We start from the raw sequence: 16,495 nt of genomic DNA, 5'->3' as shown, positions 1-16,495 counted from the left end.
TGTATGATAGTAACTGGCGTTACAGACCCACAGATCCCTTTTCTGTGAAATGACTCTTATTGTGGAGACTGGTGTTTATGCCAGTAGGATTCTGTGTAGATGGATTTCTGTGTAGAAATTAATGATTTGCCCCAAGTGCTTTAGCTGTGGAATTGTCGTGGTTAGGACATACCTGACTTGATCAAATGGGAAAAGACTGCTTGGTTTGCTCCCCTGGGAGCCATCAGGTTTGGTTTTTTTTTTCCAGCATTTAAAAAACAAACAAAAACCCCAAGACCCTTCCATAATATTTACAACCTGAAAAACTTCTTGAGTCCCACTTCTCTTTTTTGGGAAAAACTGCCATTGGATTCTTGGCAATGATAAGAAAAAAAAGGATCTGAAGCCACGTTATTATACTGCTAGTGGAAGTAATCCATGTTCTTCTTGTGCGATCTTTCCTGCCTGATAAAAGAATACGTCTGCAGCTGCTTTGTTTGGGGGAGTGGGGTGATGGGACATCAGCACCTGAGACAACAGTTTTTGCTGGCCACTGTATGTAGAAATTTTACTTCGCATTTCCTTTCTTACTTTATCCACGTTTTGTGCCTCCTTTTCCGTCTTCCAGCTGCAGAAGCTTATGCTCAGAAATTGAATGAGATTGTTCCTTGCTCCTGGCTGAACTCTTTGCATGTGGAGCTTGCCTCAAAGTGAAATTGCCTTGAAATAATAAGCAGGGATTATACAGCTGACTTTGAGTTGAAAGAAGCCTGATTGGGAGCCTCTTTTTCTCCTTTTTATGTTAGGTTAGAAAAAGAGCCTTCTGCAAAGTAAAATTATATAGTCTAAATGGTCAGTTTATAGCATCTTGTTCTTGTCTTTGTGTTAGCCTTTGGCTTAGGTAGCTCTTCCACTTTGGTTATGTTTAGTGCTCTCCCAGGCAGGGCACAATTTCAGGCTCTGGTTTGCTATGCTGAATAAGCTGTCTTCTTACACAGTCATGAAATAACTTAGTTTGGAAGGAACTTGGGGTGGTTGTCAAGTCCAGCTCCCCACTCAAAGCAAGTCCAACTAAACCAGGTTGCTCATGCCCTTGTTTGGTCAAGTGCTGAGACTCTCCAAGGATGGAGATACCACAACCTCTGCGGTGCACTGTTCCAGTGTTGACCACCCTCATGGTGAAAATCCTTTTTTTATTGTAATTAATTGGAATTTCCCTTGTCGCAACTACTGTCCATTTTGTCTGATCCCCTGCCAGTGTATCTCAAAGAAAAGCCTAGGTTTGTCTTTTCTATACCCTACTGCTGAGTAGTTGAAGACAGCAGCACGATTTCACGTTGGCCTTCATTTCTTAGGAGTGGACAAACATATTTCTCTCGGCCTTTCCTCATATGCTGTCCTCCAGCCCCAGTCTGTCTTGGTGACATTCTACAGGGCCCAATCCAGTGTGTCAGTCCTGTGTCTGGTTCTCAGATACCCACTACATCAACCCTGATCCTCTGCAAAACATTCATTCCCTGGTCATACTAGCAGGCCTTTTCTGCAACTGGTTCATCCTTCAAGGTGGACAGACCTGTACACACATTCTTGGAGATGTCTCACCAGGGTATTCATGGTGTTACCATTAAATATGGTAGTATAAGTACTTCCATTGCTAGAGATACCTTGCATTATGTCCAGAACTATGCTGAACTCTATTCATGCTGGTGCTGAATTGGTAGTTGATGATCATTCTAGCATTGGCCACTGTCTCCAGCTCTTCCCCCTTTCCTATCACTTTCAGCTGCTGAACTCCCAGCTTGCAGTAGAAATTTGTCTTCAAGGCATTTGGTGGTTTGAATTAAAAATGCATTAAATTAACCTGGAGTGCTTTAGGCAGCTAAACTCCTGGCTCCTTGGGACAGTCCATCTTTCTTATGAGGGATTTTGGAAAGGGGTTTCTTGGCTTGAAAATGCAAAAGTCTCCTGTGAATGGCCTGTGCAGAGCCAAGTGGGAATTGCTGCTGATCTCTATCACGTGTGTAGTCTGAATCAGAGACAGGAGGTGTGGGATACTACTCTTGTCCTGTCAGTCTGGCTTCTGAGAGAAAGAAGGGAGAGAGGAAGGATACCAAAACTGGGAGGCAGGAGATAAACCAGTTTAACCTCTCTGGCCCTACTTCATATGCAGGAAAAAGTGTGGGGTGTTTTTAATGCAGACAAATAAAAAACGTGCTTGGCTCCCAGGTGTTTATTCTAAAGGCTGACATACTAAAAATGTGAGACTGCTCTGGAAAGCTGTGACCTAGATGGAGATTCCGTCAAAGCTAAATGTCTCTGCATGAGATGCAGTGATGTGCTGGGAAAAATGTTACTGCAATCCCTGGTTGAGACTGAGACCACAGGTCCACGGAGCTGGTGAAATTCTGCGTGTGCAGACTTCAGGGTCCTAGTGAAGGAGATCAGAGTAAAGCTTGTGGCCATTCCATGACACATGCCATGCAAGCTGCCATTGATTGCCACACTCCAGTTCCCTAAATATTTTATCCTGTGTTCATTTGCATTTCAGAGTCCTGCTTATCTGGTAAGGCCTGTGTTTGTACCTCTCTTGTGTAAGCAGTTAGGATTTGTATATGAAGCCAGACTCATTCATTTAGTATCAAATTCCACTCTTTCTTGATGGTAAACAGTTAACATTTTTTTCCTCTGTTAAATAATATGAGAAACATTAAAAGAAAGAATTAATTCCATCTCATTTAAATTCCTACCTCAAATTTTGAGCCATGTATCATTTTTCCTACTCAGGTGAGTTGTTGGAAAATTAAAGCAGTGTATGAGTAGATAGGAGCACGCCAAGAGATACCTTCCCTTGCAAGCTCTCTCCCGAGATGAGAGAGAGAGATCATCTTTTCAAGGAGCTAGAGGCTGCAAGTATTCTAGGTATGGAGCAGTTCTATTTTTTGTTATCTGATCTTAGCTGGGTTGTGAGTAGAAAGATGTCATTGGCTTGGCCTGGAGGCAAATTGGAATACAAATGGAATAAGATTCTAACAGGATATTACTGTGCTGAAATTCTGCTTTACTCCAGACTTGGGTGGCTTCTTTTTGAAAGTAACTCTAGTCTCTATTTGTCCTTACTTTGTATTTCTAGCCTGTATTCGAACAGAAATGCTAATTTTGGATTGTGGCTGTTAGAGAAATAGAGATTAGGTTGCACATCCTGAAGATGAGATGTCATTAATACAAATACAAAATTTTATGATTGTTGTCCAAGGTTTGTTGATGTCAGTGAGAGTTTTCCCAGTGTTTTGATGGGCTTTTGATCATATTTTAAGGGAGAAAGAGTAGTTAAAGCACTGTGCTATTTAACCCATATTCAGGCCATATCACATAGAGAACATTGCTGTACAAACAGCACCTCATCCAAATCCATGTTGTTCTTGAAACCTCATTAGCAGCTGATGACTTAATTCTCTTAGATCCCTGTAGTGTGCCATTGGGAGAATGGGCTGAGGGGTGTTCCTCCCTGGTCTCTAGAGTTGCTCATTTATCTTCCCAGTATTCCCATAAGCAGCAGGGCTGGTGCCAGGGCAGCAAATGGAGGATGCATTTTCTCTTGTGTGGGAACAGTGGCTTTCCATGTAGCTGAGTGTGTTTCATTCTTAAAAAATAATCTGTGAAACATCTAGACAAAAGTCTTCGGAGGTTTTTGCATGTCATGGAAATCTTGAACCCTGGCATAGTAACAGACCAGTTGTGCTTGGTTGGAGCTGTAAGATCTGTCACAAAAAAATAACATGTTAGAGTGAAAACAAGGTAGTATGGTGGGTTTTTTCTTCCTCTATGCCAGTTTTAGTTCAGACTCTTTCCCATTAGGTTGGTGAAATGGAAGTCTGCTGGAAGCAGGACCAGCTGCAGATAATGCCATTTGAGGGGTTGCCTGCAAGTTAAATGTGGATTTTTCTGAAAGAGGGTAAAAATTTGCTACCTGTTCTTTTTGGGAACTAGCGGGGTAGAGCCTGTTTTTAATGCTGTGGCTCATATGTACAGTCATAGCTTCAAAAGTGGGACCCCAGCTTTAGTTGTCACGTCTGGTGAAAATTCTTTCCAGAGTTTATTTTAATAGATGTTTTTATTTAACACTGTGCCAGAGAAAGGATGAGTTTTGGTAGCTCTAATTTTATGGGAAAATAGATGTTCTTTTAGAAAACAAACAAATATTTCTTTATAAGTTAAGTAGTTTTTTTTCCTGGTATGAAGTTAAATATTTTTCCTGTTATATGTTTAAGGAAACCACAACAATGTTCTTAGTGGCTCTTTAGAATATTTAGTGCTATATCTAGAAGCCACTGAAGTCCGTTGAAATGAAGAGGTTTTCATAACTGCCATTTCAAAATGGCAGACTACAGTTCTGCCGTTTTACTTAATCTAAGACCCAACAATAATCCCTTTGATCTCACAGATGCTGTAATTGTAGAAAACTACCTGCCAAAGTAAGAAATTACTTGAAAATCATCAGGGTGCTTCACCTGAATTGGAAATAAGAATGTGGCAATTATTTGCACACCAGTTCATACATTTTTTTCACATTTTGTATAAAGATCATATTCTGAGAAAAACGCTGAGGGGTTGGAGCTCCAGGGATGTGGGTTCTAGCCCGCCTTCTGTCATTAGCCTGTTGGAAATCCTTGCTTCAGTAGTTTTTCACTGTTTCCTTATCTGTTAAGCCATTGCAATAAATTGATGGCATTAGTAAACTGTTGTGGGTTCTGACAGGGGGAAGCCTCTGTATTTTGGCTATGTGCAGTGTGGTAGTAATTAGAGTACTCCACACAACTTCAGCAGACCTCAACATGAAAGAGGTGAAAAAGCAATATTGAGGAGAGAAAGGCGACGTTGGCACACGCAGTTTGGATAGCCTGTTACTGTGGTTATTAGACTCCTCCCTGCCCCTGCTATTGTCGTACATGATGGTTTCCGTTTTCAGCAGGTGAAGTCAAGAAACAGCAGAGTCATAAGAATGTTTTGCAGCATGAGCTCCCATGAGCTTGCTGGTTGTCCAGGAGCCCAGTGTCTGCTGATGCACAGCCCTCGCTGGGCTCCCCATTCCAGGCCCGCACCCCACATTGAGCAGCCCGCTGTTGGGTAGCACACCGCCATGTAGTTTGCAGAAGGGGTGCTCTTAGAGCAGACACGGGTTCATGTAGCCTGCTCTGTCTTTCTGTGCCACATGTACCACAATGCTGCACAGGCAGCCTTCAGGTAGTCACTTTTTTTTAAAGGTAAATGTGCAAAACTTGTCATTCAATTTGAACCATGCAGTATTTTGAAAGGTTGCCTAGAAACAGGAATCCTAATCCTGCAGCACTTCCTTTGAGCTGTCTCCCTAGCTATGGTGGAGAATACCTGACAGATTTTTAAAGGTTTTGGATAGTGCAGTTACTTTTTTTTTCTTTAATGTAAAGAGAAGATTTTATAAACAGCCATTTAATCTATGTTACTTGTCATATGCAGCAAGGAGAGCTGAGTCTGGTGGTGAATTTGTCTTTCACGTGCTACTCCCTAGAGGGTGCCATACACTTATTTTCTGCAGTTCTGTTTGCTCTGTAGCCAGGTGGCGTTGCGATGGCGGCACTGGGAAGGTACCTCCTGAATGTTGTGCTGGTGTAAGCATTGCTTGCTGCTGTATGGTACGATGATGAGAAATGAGCTGGTTAAATGATTTAAGCCCCTCTTGCATATTTATAACCGTATACTACTAATTGGGGAGTTTCCAATGACTGTAATTTAGTATGGTTAAGAATCATTTTTGTTGGTCAACGATAGCTTCATGAGAAGGAGTACAATTTCAAGATGAAAAAGCTGTGTGTCATTCAGGAACTGTACTGACCAGTTACTGCAGTAAATGCCTGCTTTCCTAGGTCACTAAGGGGCAGCCGGTAGAAACTAAAGAAATAGCTTGTGTACTTCTGATTCTCTGAGTCACCTTTGGCAAGACCATTGGGCCTGCTCTGCTGTTCGAGACCTTAGTGTTTCTGATATTTAACTGTTTTGAAGCAATGCTTTGAAATACAGTGCATGAATGTTCTTAAATGAGTCTAAGATGGTATGTTATGAGTGTAAGGCACTGTGAGTACATAAGCTTTCTCTGAAATATGTGAATGATCACTGTGTGCACTTTAAAGTTGTTTTTTTTCTCTAACCCCTCATCAAAATATATGATAGCAGTGGTTCAGCCTAGCACTGCACAGCCTCTTGTAAGCCACTGGGCTGGGTGTGAAAGCTTTGGGCATAACTGTCTTGGAGGAAGAGACAGGGTAGCTCCTGAAGATGGATTCTCAGTTCCCCAGATCTCCACTAGCAACCTGGCAGCAGACAGATCAGGACATGGTGCTGGAAATGCTGCCTCTGTGGCAGTGAGAGATGCCACTATAATGTGGTATCCACCATGTTGCTTTAAGGACACAGCCATTGGGGAAAGTGCACTAAAAGAGCTGAGTTTATAGTATTCCTCAGGTGTAAAATGTGCAAGGAAAGGAGGCATGTTAATGAGGGTTTCTGTCATCAAGCAGACTGCTGTGAAGACTACCTCTTGGAGTACTTCACCCTTCCGATCCAGGTCTCAATGCTGGTTCCTTGGGAGCTGGTCAGGATTCCACTGTTTGTTTTGAAGTAGCAGAGCATTGAAGAGACACTTTCAAACTTGGGTATGGTTTTTTTCCCTCAGATTTCCTTCTTGTTTGTTTTGGAAGGGTGATGTGAGTGATAAATTATCAGGTGCTGAGAGATGACACAGTAGCTCACTAGAATGTGAGTGATGCTCGTATGCATCAAAGTAGAGACTATAATTTTGTTGTTGTATCTTGCTTCAGGGGCTTGCCTGCTACTTGTATAGGCTAGACCTTTAAAGAAGTTTTAGTGTAACTGTAGGTCTGTGTGTGTAGCTGTGAATGACAGCCACTGGCCACATTGCTTATGTCATGTTGGAAGTTGCTATCATCTGTACTAGGATGATCTATGTGGAACAGTAACTCATATAGGATAGCCTTGAAAAACTGAAAGATTCCCTTGACTCTTCCCAAGAGAACAATTCACACTTTAAAATGGACGGGGCCTGCAGGGGAGTCTGACTCCAGAAGCACTCAGATGTGCTCGGCCGAGTGCTGTGCGTGTCCGTGTGCACCAGTACATCACTTGGACTAGAACTATCCCAAGCTATCTTTAATTGAGCTATGCGAGGTAAATAGCTCCCCTGGCAATTTTTTGCACTATCTCTGATGAAGGCTTTTCAGTGAATGGACATTGTTTTACCAGTTTATTAACCGCTTTGAGTTTAGGTAAATGGTTACGAGTTGGCTTCAGAGGGCCAGTGAATTGCTCGCTGTGACAGTAGCTTTGTATAAAACCCACTTTACACCAGCAAGTACCTTGCTCAGTGGGATACTCGGGCATCCTTTGGTAAGTTGTAATAGTGGCATGAGCATTATCATCTGCAGCAACGCTGATTTTGTTATTTGTACTGTTATGCTGTCTTTAGTTCCTGTTAATGGCTTGGGGCTTTTGTGGGCCAGACTGTTGTAAGCAATATCAGAGGCATTCCTGGTTTTTGTGGGTGGCTCCTGCAGTCACCTGCCATTGCTGCTTTAGGATCTTTACACTTCAAGAGCTTCTCCTTAACTTCTCAATGGAGGTCATGCAAACACTTATTGGAGAGGAGGACTTGTTTTCCAGAGAATTAACATTAAAAAACCCAAAAATTGTGCATGCCATCTTGACAGCTAAGCAGGTGTGGGCAAAGGGTTCTCCTAACCTGCAGCCATCCTCCTTGCCTGAGGAGAATGCAGCCTCCTCTGGCATTGGAAGGAAGGGTCAGTGTTTCATTTGGAAAGGCATTCTCCCACTAAAGAATCTCCTTTGAGAGCTGCCTTTCTATCTTCCTGTTTAAAGCCCTCAGCTGAAGACCAGCATACTGATAGGTTATATCCTGTTTATTCAGATGACATGAATTCAAATGACACAAAGAGAAAGGAAAAGTAATGGAATAAAGAAAGCTTGTGGGAGGGAAACATGAACTTCTAATGTGGTGTGCTAGAGAGGTATGAAATAGGAGTGTTAGAAAATGTTTGGTAGCATCTTTAGAAAGTCTTGCAGCCTGCAGAAACAGAAATGCATGAATATTGCAGAAGATTGCAGTGCTTGGAAGATGAGGGGTTTACTCTGCTGCAGACCTCCTGCCAGAGACAGTTTCTCTCTTCAGGCCCTGGCTGCCCATTTGCAGAGCTGGCATCTCTTTCCTGTGGAATCTGAGGCTGAATGCTGGATAGTTGTTAGCTTGATGATCCAGGTGCCTTTGAACTCGGCTTTCTTATTGCAGACTTCATAAGACAATGCAAGCGTGACCCACTTCTGCTCTTGCACAGCTTTGTGGCTCCACAGACCCAGCCCTTGGAGTAGCCAAGGACTGGGACACCAAAATCGTCTGGGTTAGAACAAGTGTCTTGCAACTCCCATGTCACTGTGGTACCTTTAGTGCTCTGCTTCCCAGCCTGTTCCCGTAAACCATCATGCTGCTGTTACACAGCTGCTTAGCACGCTGAAATGAGCGGGGGTTAAAAATGGAATGGCTGTGGGCAGTGTGCGGATGGCTTCCAGTGTGGATATTCTTTAGCCCAGCGTTGTTGCCAAAGTCTCTGTAATGGGGAATTAAGGAGTTGCTTGCACAAAGGAGTATTTTGCTTCCCAGGGGGTTTCACTGAATTCATCTTCTGGATTAAAATACTAATTACACAAAATAGTACTTGACGCTTCACTGCAGGAGTAACTAACGCTGTTGATAGTTGGTGTATAAGCATAATGTCTGCTAATGATTCCTCTACATGTGAAAAACAAAGATGTTGATGTTGTGTGTATGTCCAGGCATTTGTAATGGGCTGGGAGGTTTCAGTTCCAATGATAGCTCATGCTTCTGTGAGATTTCCTTAACACGGAAAGTTGTGGATTTTTTAGCTCTGTCGTTTATTTTCCCCTGTGCATTAGCTGTTTTTGTTGGGTTTTTTTTTTCAATTCTTGAATTTTGATCAAGGCCTGGAGGCTACTTTTATCTGGCTTTGGCTCGTTAGTTTACTTGTTTTCGGACTAAGCGTCATTTTTCTTTCCGAAGAGACGAAATGCCAAGATTATTTCACTCCTATTTGTATCTAATAATAGCTTAATCCACAAATAATTGTAATGAAGTCACTTGGGACACTGGCAGAGAATAGTTTGATCCAAAGACCACTGAAATGAATGGGATTCTTCACCGAGAGTGAAGTGAAGCATTGGGTCAAGCCCTAGGGTGCTATTCCACATACGTGTGTGTGCATGCGCCTATGTGTGACAGTGTTGGGCTGTGCTATGGAAACCAAATTTCATAAAACTGCCTGCCAGCTCTCCCAACTGAACACTGGTGAATAAAAGAAGATGCTGTACAGACAGGCAGGAGATGCATTAGCAGCCCCCAAGGTAGCAGAGCAGTTGCCATAACAGCCAGCAACAGACGTTATCCAGGCCTGTATTGCTGCTGCTGGAATTAGAGTAGGAATGTAGGGCTCCCAGCTGCCAAGTGCATCTTTTGTGTGGCCAGGGTGTCAGTCGCAGTCCTGGAGCTGGTGGGGGACCGATGAAAACGTAAACAATAGCAGAGGCAGCAGGCAGGATTGCTGGTTTGGTGCAGAAGCTACCTAGCTGTGCCACTGCGCTCTTGTAATCGCATTAGAAAAGTCAGGCTAATAAGCGTGATATGAGGCTCCCTGTGTAGGTTATGCTGGTGGACAGGCAGGGCTATCCATGTAAGCGTGTGAAGTCTGTGCCCAGTGAGATTTAAGGGGGAAGAGCCTGGTAGGTGCATTGGCAGAGCTGAGGTTGAGTTTGTGCAGTGCCTGCCAGTGCTCCTAGCAATTTTTTTTATATGCACTGAAAGCAGCTTACTCTAAAGAAAAAAAAAAGGGGAAGAAATAATGGCAATGAGTTGGTTACTTTTAAAGGACAAATTAAAAGAATTTGGCTTTTCTGGCAAATGCTTTCATTAAAATGATGTCTTTTGCCAGATCACTGAGCAATTAAACCCTAATCAAGCCCAGAAGAAAGTATTTCCAAGGAATGTTTTCAGGACAATTCCAGATTGAAACTGTGAGGAGGAGTATTATTTACAAAGATCTCATTAACAGACATTGTAAGGCTGCTTATGCCCCCATGGGAATTGATGACAAAACTCTCATGGCCTTCATTAGAAATCAAAGCCTTTCGATGCAAGGTAAATATGGTTTTGGGTGCACTTATAATAAAGTTACACTTATTACCTTAAAAGCAGCTTCTCTGGAAACCCTGTTGGAAATTCTTAGTTTTCCTAATGTGTAAGAGAAATCCATTTTTCTGTAGATATTTTTAGTGCTAACTTCCTCTCAAGTGCTATCATCTTACACTCTCTACCATTAGTGCTTGCTGTGTTTCCAGGTCGGTCATGTGATTGCTAAGCATCCCTGCCTGCTTTTTGAATGACTTGTCAGGCAAGAGCCAGAAAGGCAAGTTGTTACTGCTGACTGCCAGCAGCTGCTTCTCCCTGCCTGGATCCCGATTGATAAAACACTAAAAAGCTTTCCTCGTACCCTTCTTGGAAGGTCATTGGTGTTTGGTTCAGTGTGAGACCTGTCAGCAGAGACCCTTCTCAACGCAAGCCTTCTGTGTAGATGTAAAAATGTGTTACTCTGTAGAAGGCACGCATGTGTGGGAACACACAACAACTACGCTATTGAAAGGCGTTTCAGAGCTACACACTGCTGTTTCTCATTGAGCCATGGCTATTTTAGCATAAGCTGGATGAAGCTGTCCAGATTTCTGTGGGTTTTTTACCACTTGTTACATTTACAACTCAAATGTGCTTCAGATAATTGCAAGAAGCGCAGAGAACAGCCCAAATCCTTCACTGAGCTTAAATACGTCTCTCTTTTTGTGGCAAAACACCCAAAGGCAAAGTATTTTAAAAACAGCTGTGCAGATAATGAGAGGGAATACCTTTCCAGTTGTTTGCTATTTTGCTACATATGACTTTTTTTAAAAGGTATTTAAACTGATCCTGCCAGTTGCTGTTGGGGGGTGGGGGGGATGTGCCTAATGAACAGCTGGCTCTTTTGAACTAGGAATTTTAATACTTTCGGTTCCATGAAACTGGAATCAGAGGAGGCGGCTGATTGTACAAGAGAGGGAGCACATTTTCTCATGTGAATTCAGAAGCAGGGAGGGAGGGAGAAAAAAAGCATCGTAATATTGCGTGTGTTTCAGTTTCAGTGGATCAAATCTTTCCTCTATCTGCATCCAAGCTATTTGGTTGTGATCAGATGATCAGAGCTCAAGGAAGCGATTGGAGAGCGAGCTGGCTGCAGCTGCACTGTAGGCTGTTTTCAGGGACAAGGAGCCACTGTTTTTCAAACATAGCATAAACATAGAAGTTATTTAGTAGGCTTCAGGATGCAGATATGGGTTGTGCTGCCAGCATTGTTCTGCTCCAAGCCTTTCGTGCTGTGGTACAGAGGAACTGTCCACATATCTGCAGGCGACGACGACGAGAGGAGTTGTCACATGAAATTGTGCCGCTGGATAGCGATGATGAAATGAGCAGACCCAGGACTCTGATCATAATGGTACGGTATACTTTAATCAGTAGAGAGGTGACAGAATTATTATTACAGATGTTACATGATTATTTTTTTCCTTTAATATGTATTTGTAGAGAAAGAGCATTGACAGGCTGTCACTGTAGGTCGTTTTGTTGGTAGATTTGCTGCCTCTGTTATCAAACGGAGCTGAAATGTTACTTTATAGGTGAAGCTGTGAGCTACACATAAGCTCTATATAAAGTAAATGTTCTGTTATTTAACTGTTGTTGAGTTTTGTTGCTATTTGTGAGATAGGCAGCACTGGAGACCTAGAGTGGTTATGTTTTATTTCAGACTTGGAATTCCAAACAGCAGACAGCTTAAGAAATGTTTACTAAGTCTGTTCATTATAAAAACAAAAACAAATCCAAAAGCCAAACAAAACAAAACCTTTACTTTCACCCAGGATGCAGCTGGAATTTATATTAAGTTATATGCAAATAAACTCCCATATATCTTTGCTGAAAACTGTTTGCAGCAGTAAAATGTTTGCTGGATCACTGCTTTCCGGTTTAGCGAGTTGCCTCTGTTCTTTAATGAAGGGGGGCTTTGAAAGGCTCTCGGTCTTCAAGGGTCATTTTCTTTCTGAATTAAATTGGATTATTTTTATTTTGTGGTGGGACTATAATAAGCACTATAGGTTTATTACGAATAAGTGATAGGCTTGTCCTCATTATAAATCACTGTTTCAGAATGAGGAATACACTTATTAGTTACTGCTCTTCCTTGCCAAATACACATATGGTGAGCATTTCCAGAACTCTGGAGCGGTTTGGGTCTGAGGTGGCAATGATTTGGTACTGTGTGACTCTCACTTGATAAAAAAATATTACCAAGACACTGCAAATAGTGTTTTTGTCTGTTTGTCAGGGCACTTGTGTATATCATTTGAGTGGCAGAGATTGTTTGTGTTTTGTTTTGGGTTTTCTTATAAAGTATATTGCCGTGAAGTCCAAAGTTCATCCCCCTGAAACCCCACTGTATCACAAAGAGCAGTAACTTAGTTGTAAGTGAGTGATGGTAACGTTAGAGAATTTAATAGCTGTCGTAAGAACTAATGGTGGTGCTGCCCAGAGAGGGGTGTGTGGTGCAGTCATGGCAACTATAGTAGCTAGGACCCAATCCAAGTGGTGCTTTCTGTATCAGCTGAGGGTATTATCCAGTGCATAAGGGAGGCTAATGGTTATAAGGAGCAAGGGGATGGATTTCATCGTTGTGAAGCTTATGTTTAAGTTTCTTTTGCTTTAAAATGCAGTATCTATAAAACAAACTTTTTCCTTTTTTTTTCCCCACTTAACGTTTAAATAAACAATCTCAACAGCATTGAAACAAATAACCGTCTCCTTCCTGGTAGTAATTTCAAGCATAATGATGTGAGAAGGGTCTGGAAGAAATTGCAGCATGTCCGAGTATGGATCATGAGTGCAACTTGCTTCAGTCCTTGGAAGAAAAGGGCGGTCTTGGGTGTCATGGCAGCAAACAACATATGAACCTCCCCATACCCAGATGCACTTATCAGCAGCTTGATATACAGTTCTTTGTGCCGTAAATCCTGGGAGAGTGGGGCTCTGAGGGCTACAGCAAAGGTCCCTGGGCTCTCAGGAAATTGAGGCTGTACTGCAGCGTGGAGGGAACTATGGAAGCTGTCCACCACCCTGCAGAGCTGGGGATGCCCAAAGGAGAGGCGTGCTGGTCAGACAGATGGTCTGTTACCTGCTGCTGGATGGGGGCTTTCAGGGATCCCCTCCTGGCCCCAGATGCGTCCACCCATCAGAGTAACAGGGGCTTTGTTTTCTACAGCAACAGTTAATGAGCTGATGTTTGTCCTGTCCAAAGGCAGCCCTTCCCCAGGAGATCCACGGGATCATTTTTTAACCCTTTGGTCCATTTGAGAAGAGGAGGAGTGATTCAGCCCTGTCGTGAGGCTGGTGTAGGTGCAGGCAGGCACTTTGGAGGAAAAATGCTGGGCAGGGGACAACTTGGGGAAAATGGCCTTCCCTACACATCCTTCTTTGTCTTCTGGATATGTATTATTACTGGACCTTTTCGTTTAGAAGCAGTGAATTATGTAACTATTTAAAATAATTTGCCTCTGAGCTTTGCAGTTAGGCTTAGTAATGGTGTAGAGACCTGGCAAGTTAGAAGAAAACCCTGCTTCAGAGCACTTCTGCAGCAGAAATGGATAGTCCTGTTTCCACCAGGATTCATGTTACTTGAAAAAGCAGCATGATAAAGAGGGCTGGAGGCTACTGGACCTTAATAAACATGTGTTATGGTCCTAACAGATCATGTTTTTTCTCCTTGGTCTGTTGTAGATCATTGAAGTTTACGTCTGGATGATACAGTGGAGACAACTATGTAGACAATCAAAAGAGTGTTTAGTTCACGATGTCATTATGCACATTGTGCAGATGCCAGGAGCTAAACTAATCCCAAGGAGATCACTGAGTTTTCATGTCTGAGGGCAGTAAGCGATTGGGGTGTCCAAAGAAGAGAGGCAAGGAAATCTCAAAATACAAAATATCTAAAATACACTGACATGCCTGGGAGTGATCGCCAGAGGCTGTGGGCTCCTGTCAGCTGAAGATCTGGCATTTTATCTTTTCATGGCTTCAGATGAAATGGTCCCCCTCTTTGCAGCTTGTGCACCACTGGCTGTACATTCCCTACGGAGGGCATTAGTATTTGGTATTGATTTCAGGAGATAAACTATGCCTTCTTTTTGAATGGCTTTTTTTTAAGTCCCAAGGCTCTGCTGCATGTTCTTGCAAGTTTTCCTGTCCAGTGTGAAGCAAAAGTAAAACTCAATGTTGCTGTGAAAGCAATCCTGGGGCACAGAGAACAGCAGTCTACCCTATAATACTTCCACTAAGTATACAGCTCTATAGATGTGCCCCATTTTCCTTTGTTAATCCCTGAAGGGGAACATCCTTGTAGGATATTCTTCTAGGAATTGTGCCTTTGCCAGTGGCACTCCAAGTGAGAGATGCTGTGGGAGCACTCCACTAGAAAAGAAAGGGAGAAGGCCCGAGTGCAGCCTCCAGCTGTTGCTTAATGGCCACTTACTAATCATGGTATGAAACCTTTAGGCATCACAGCAGGTATTTCTAGCATTCTAGTCTTTGCAGAAAGTGAAGATTGATGTCTTTATTCACATAAATCTTTTTTTTTCCTCTTCAGTTTGTTAGTTTAGAAATTTGATTTTATCCTTGGGCAAGACAAATTAATAACCCATTTTAGATCTTGGCTGGATCCACAAAGCAGGGAGACGTGTCAGAATGACAAAACTGGAAATTCTTTGTCAATGACTATTGTGTGTCATCTTCTCTTGGACACAATCCTGGGACTTGCCAGAGACATGCAAAATAAACATCCCAACAACTTCTAATTAGATGTACAATGTGTTCAGTGACTCTGCATTTAATAGACTACTTGTTGTTTTCTGTACCTTTAAGGTATGTCTGTAAGAACTAGTTTTCAAAATAAGTCCATGAGATGGTGAGGTTTGAGACAGTAAAAACCTATGTAGAGTGAATGCAAATGACTGTAGGTGCTGTTTCTGCAAGAAAAAGGGGAAGAGGAAGATGCCCGAAGGAACAAAATTCAGTGCATGGTGTTACGTGGTACTGTTTGGTGTTTGGAGTGGGGGCACTAACATTTAGGATGATGCTCTTTCCATTTGGAACTTGTGACTTGGAAAGAGGTTGAGCTTTATCTAGTAGGTCATTCCTTGTTTTTTCATGTGATTTATTATGAACTGTAGCAGCTAAGATTTGTGTGGAAGAGAAGAGCAAAGCATGGTATTTCAGGATATGATCCTCCTCTCCACCACCCCCCTTGCCCTTGGTAACCAGCTGCACAAAAGTGTGGTAAAATGCTTTGAATTTTGAATAAAATGCCATAACTTGAACAGACGTGTTAGTGTGAACACAGCAATGGCAGGGTGACAGTACTACTCTCTTTATTCAGTTTTTCATCTCTGAAAAGAGGCAGCTTGCAGAGATTTTTCCTCTACTCTTTCCAGTTACAGAAGAAGTAAGAGAACCCCCCCACCCTGTTGCACAGATGCAAAACAGCTGCTCTGCTCTGGCGTACAGGCAGGGCTGTGGTGCTGCCCGTGCTGCTTCTCAGGTCACTTAGTTTGTAAATGGGATTTTACTCTTCTAAAAGCAGTAGAAACAATGCAAGCATGGCTTTGAGAATTTTTCCTCATCTAATACTAAAGCTTACCTCCAGAATTGTGTTCCTTAAGTTTTGTTGCACGATCTGTGTTTATTTTGTTTCTAGCTGAAATAATTCAGTGCCTTCATTTCCTCATTTGTATGCATTTACCTACTGAAGATTTGTACCATATGCATACTAAGTGCTCTCAATAGATGGCAGCTCTAAGAATTGCAAGATCTCTGACTCCTGACTTACTGGTTTTGTAGCTGGGACTGCGTCTGTGTGTACACAGATGGGGAGGACTTGCAGTTGCATCTTGGAGATCGGCATGAGGCTCAGATCTGGGAAAGGGAGCTCTCCTCTGTCTTGGAGGAGAGATTGTCTTTGGAAAGCCAGGCTACCCAGGGTTGTAAAGTTCAGAAGTATTCAAAATAGTCATACCTTTTAGCTCAAGTCAGAAGCTTCACTGTGTCCATTTTAAAGCCACTGTAAACATATGTAGATTTATTTGACCTTAAACAACTTCCACTTCAGCACTTGACCTCAGCAGGAACAGAAACAGGCCTGTGTTTGAATAAACGAATAACATCAGAGTACAAAGAGGAAAAGTAGTAAGTGATGCTCAAAATGCAGTTCTACTTCAGGGCCGTTTTTGAACTGTTCTTGTTACCCTTGTGACTTCT

General features: G+C 42.5%; 1 protein-coding gene across 5 annotated transcripts in view; it reads left to right on the top strand.

The window, feature by feature from the left end:
• Positions 1–16,495, top strand: part of DOCK10 (dedicator of cytokinesis 10) — a 165,811-nt gene that overhangs the window by 17,225 nt on the left and 132,091 nt on the right. For 2 of the 5 annotated variants that reach the window (XM_064457383.1, XM_064457384.1), the window contains exon 1: positions 11,276–11,633. The exons of 1 other annotated variant lie outside the window; for it this stretch is intronic. In XM_064457383.1, the coding sequence (XP_064313453.1) occupies positions 11,469–11,633 (165 nt within the window). In that variant the 5' untranslated portion in view covers positions 11,276–11,468. Of the gene's footprint in view, positions 1–11,275; positions 11,634–16,495 lie in introns of those variants that run through there. 2 more of the 5 variants (XM_064457387.1, XM_064457382.1) reach the window with 1 other exon arrangement.

The sequence above is a fragment of the Phalacrocorax carbo genome, chromosome 7 (assembly GCF_963921805.1).
Source record: "Phalacrocorax carbo chromosome 7, bPhaCar2.1, whole genome shotgun sequence".
NCBI lineage: Eukaryota > Metazoa > Chordata > Aves > Suliformes > Phalacrocoracidae > Phalacrocorax > Phalacrocorax carbo.
Note: the sequence above shows the minus strand (reverse complement) of the source record. Positions and strands in the feature narration are given on the sequence as shown.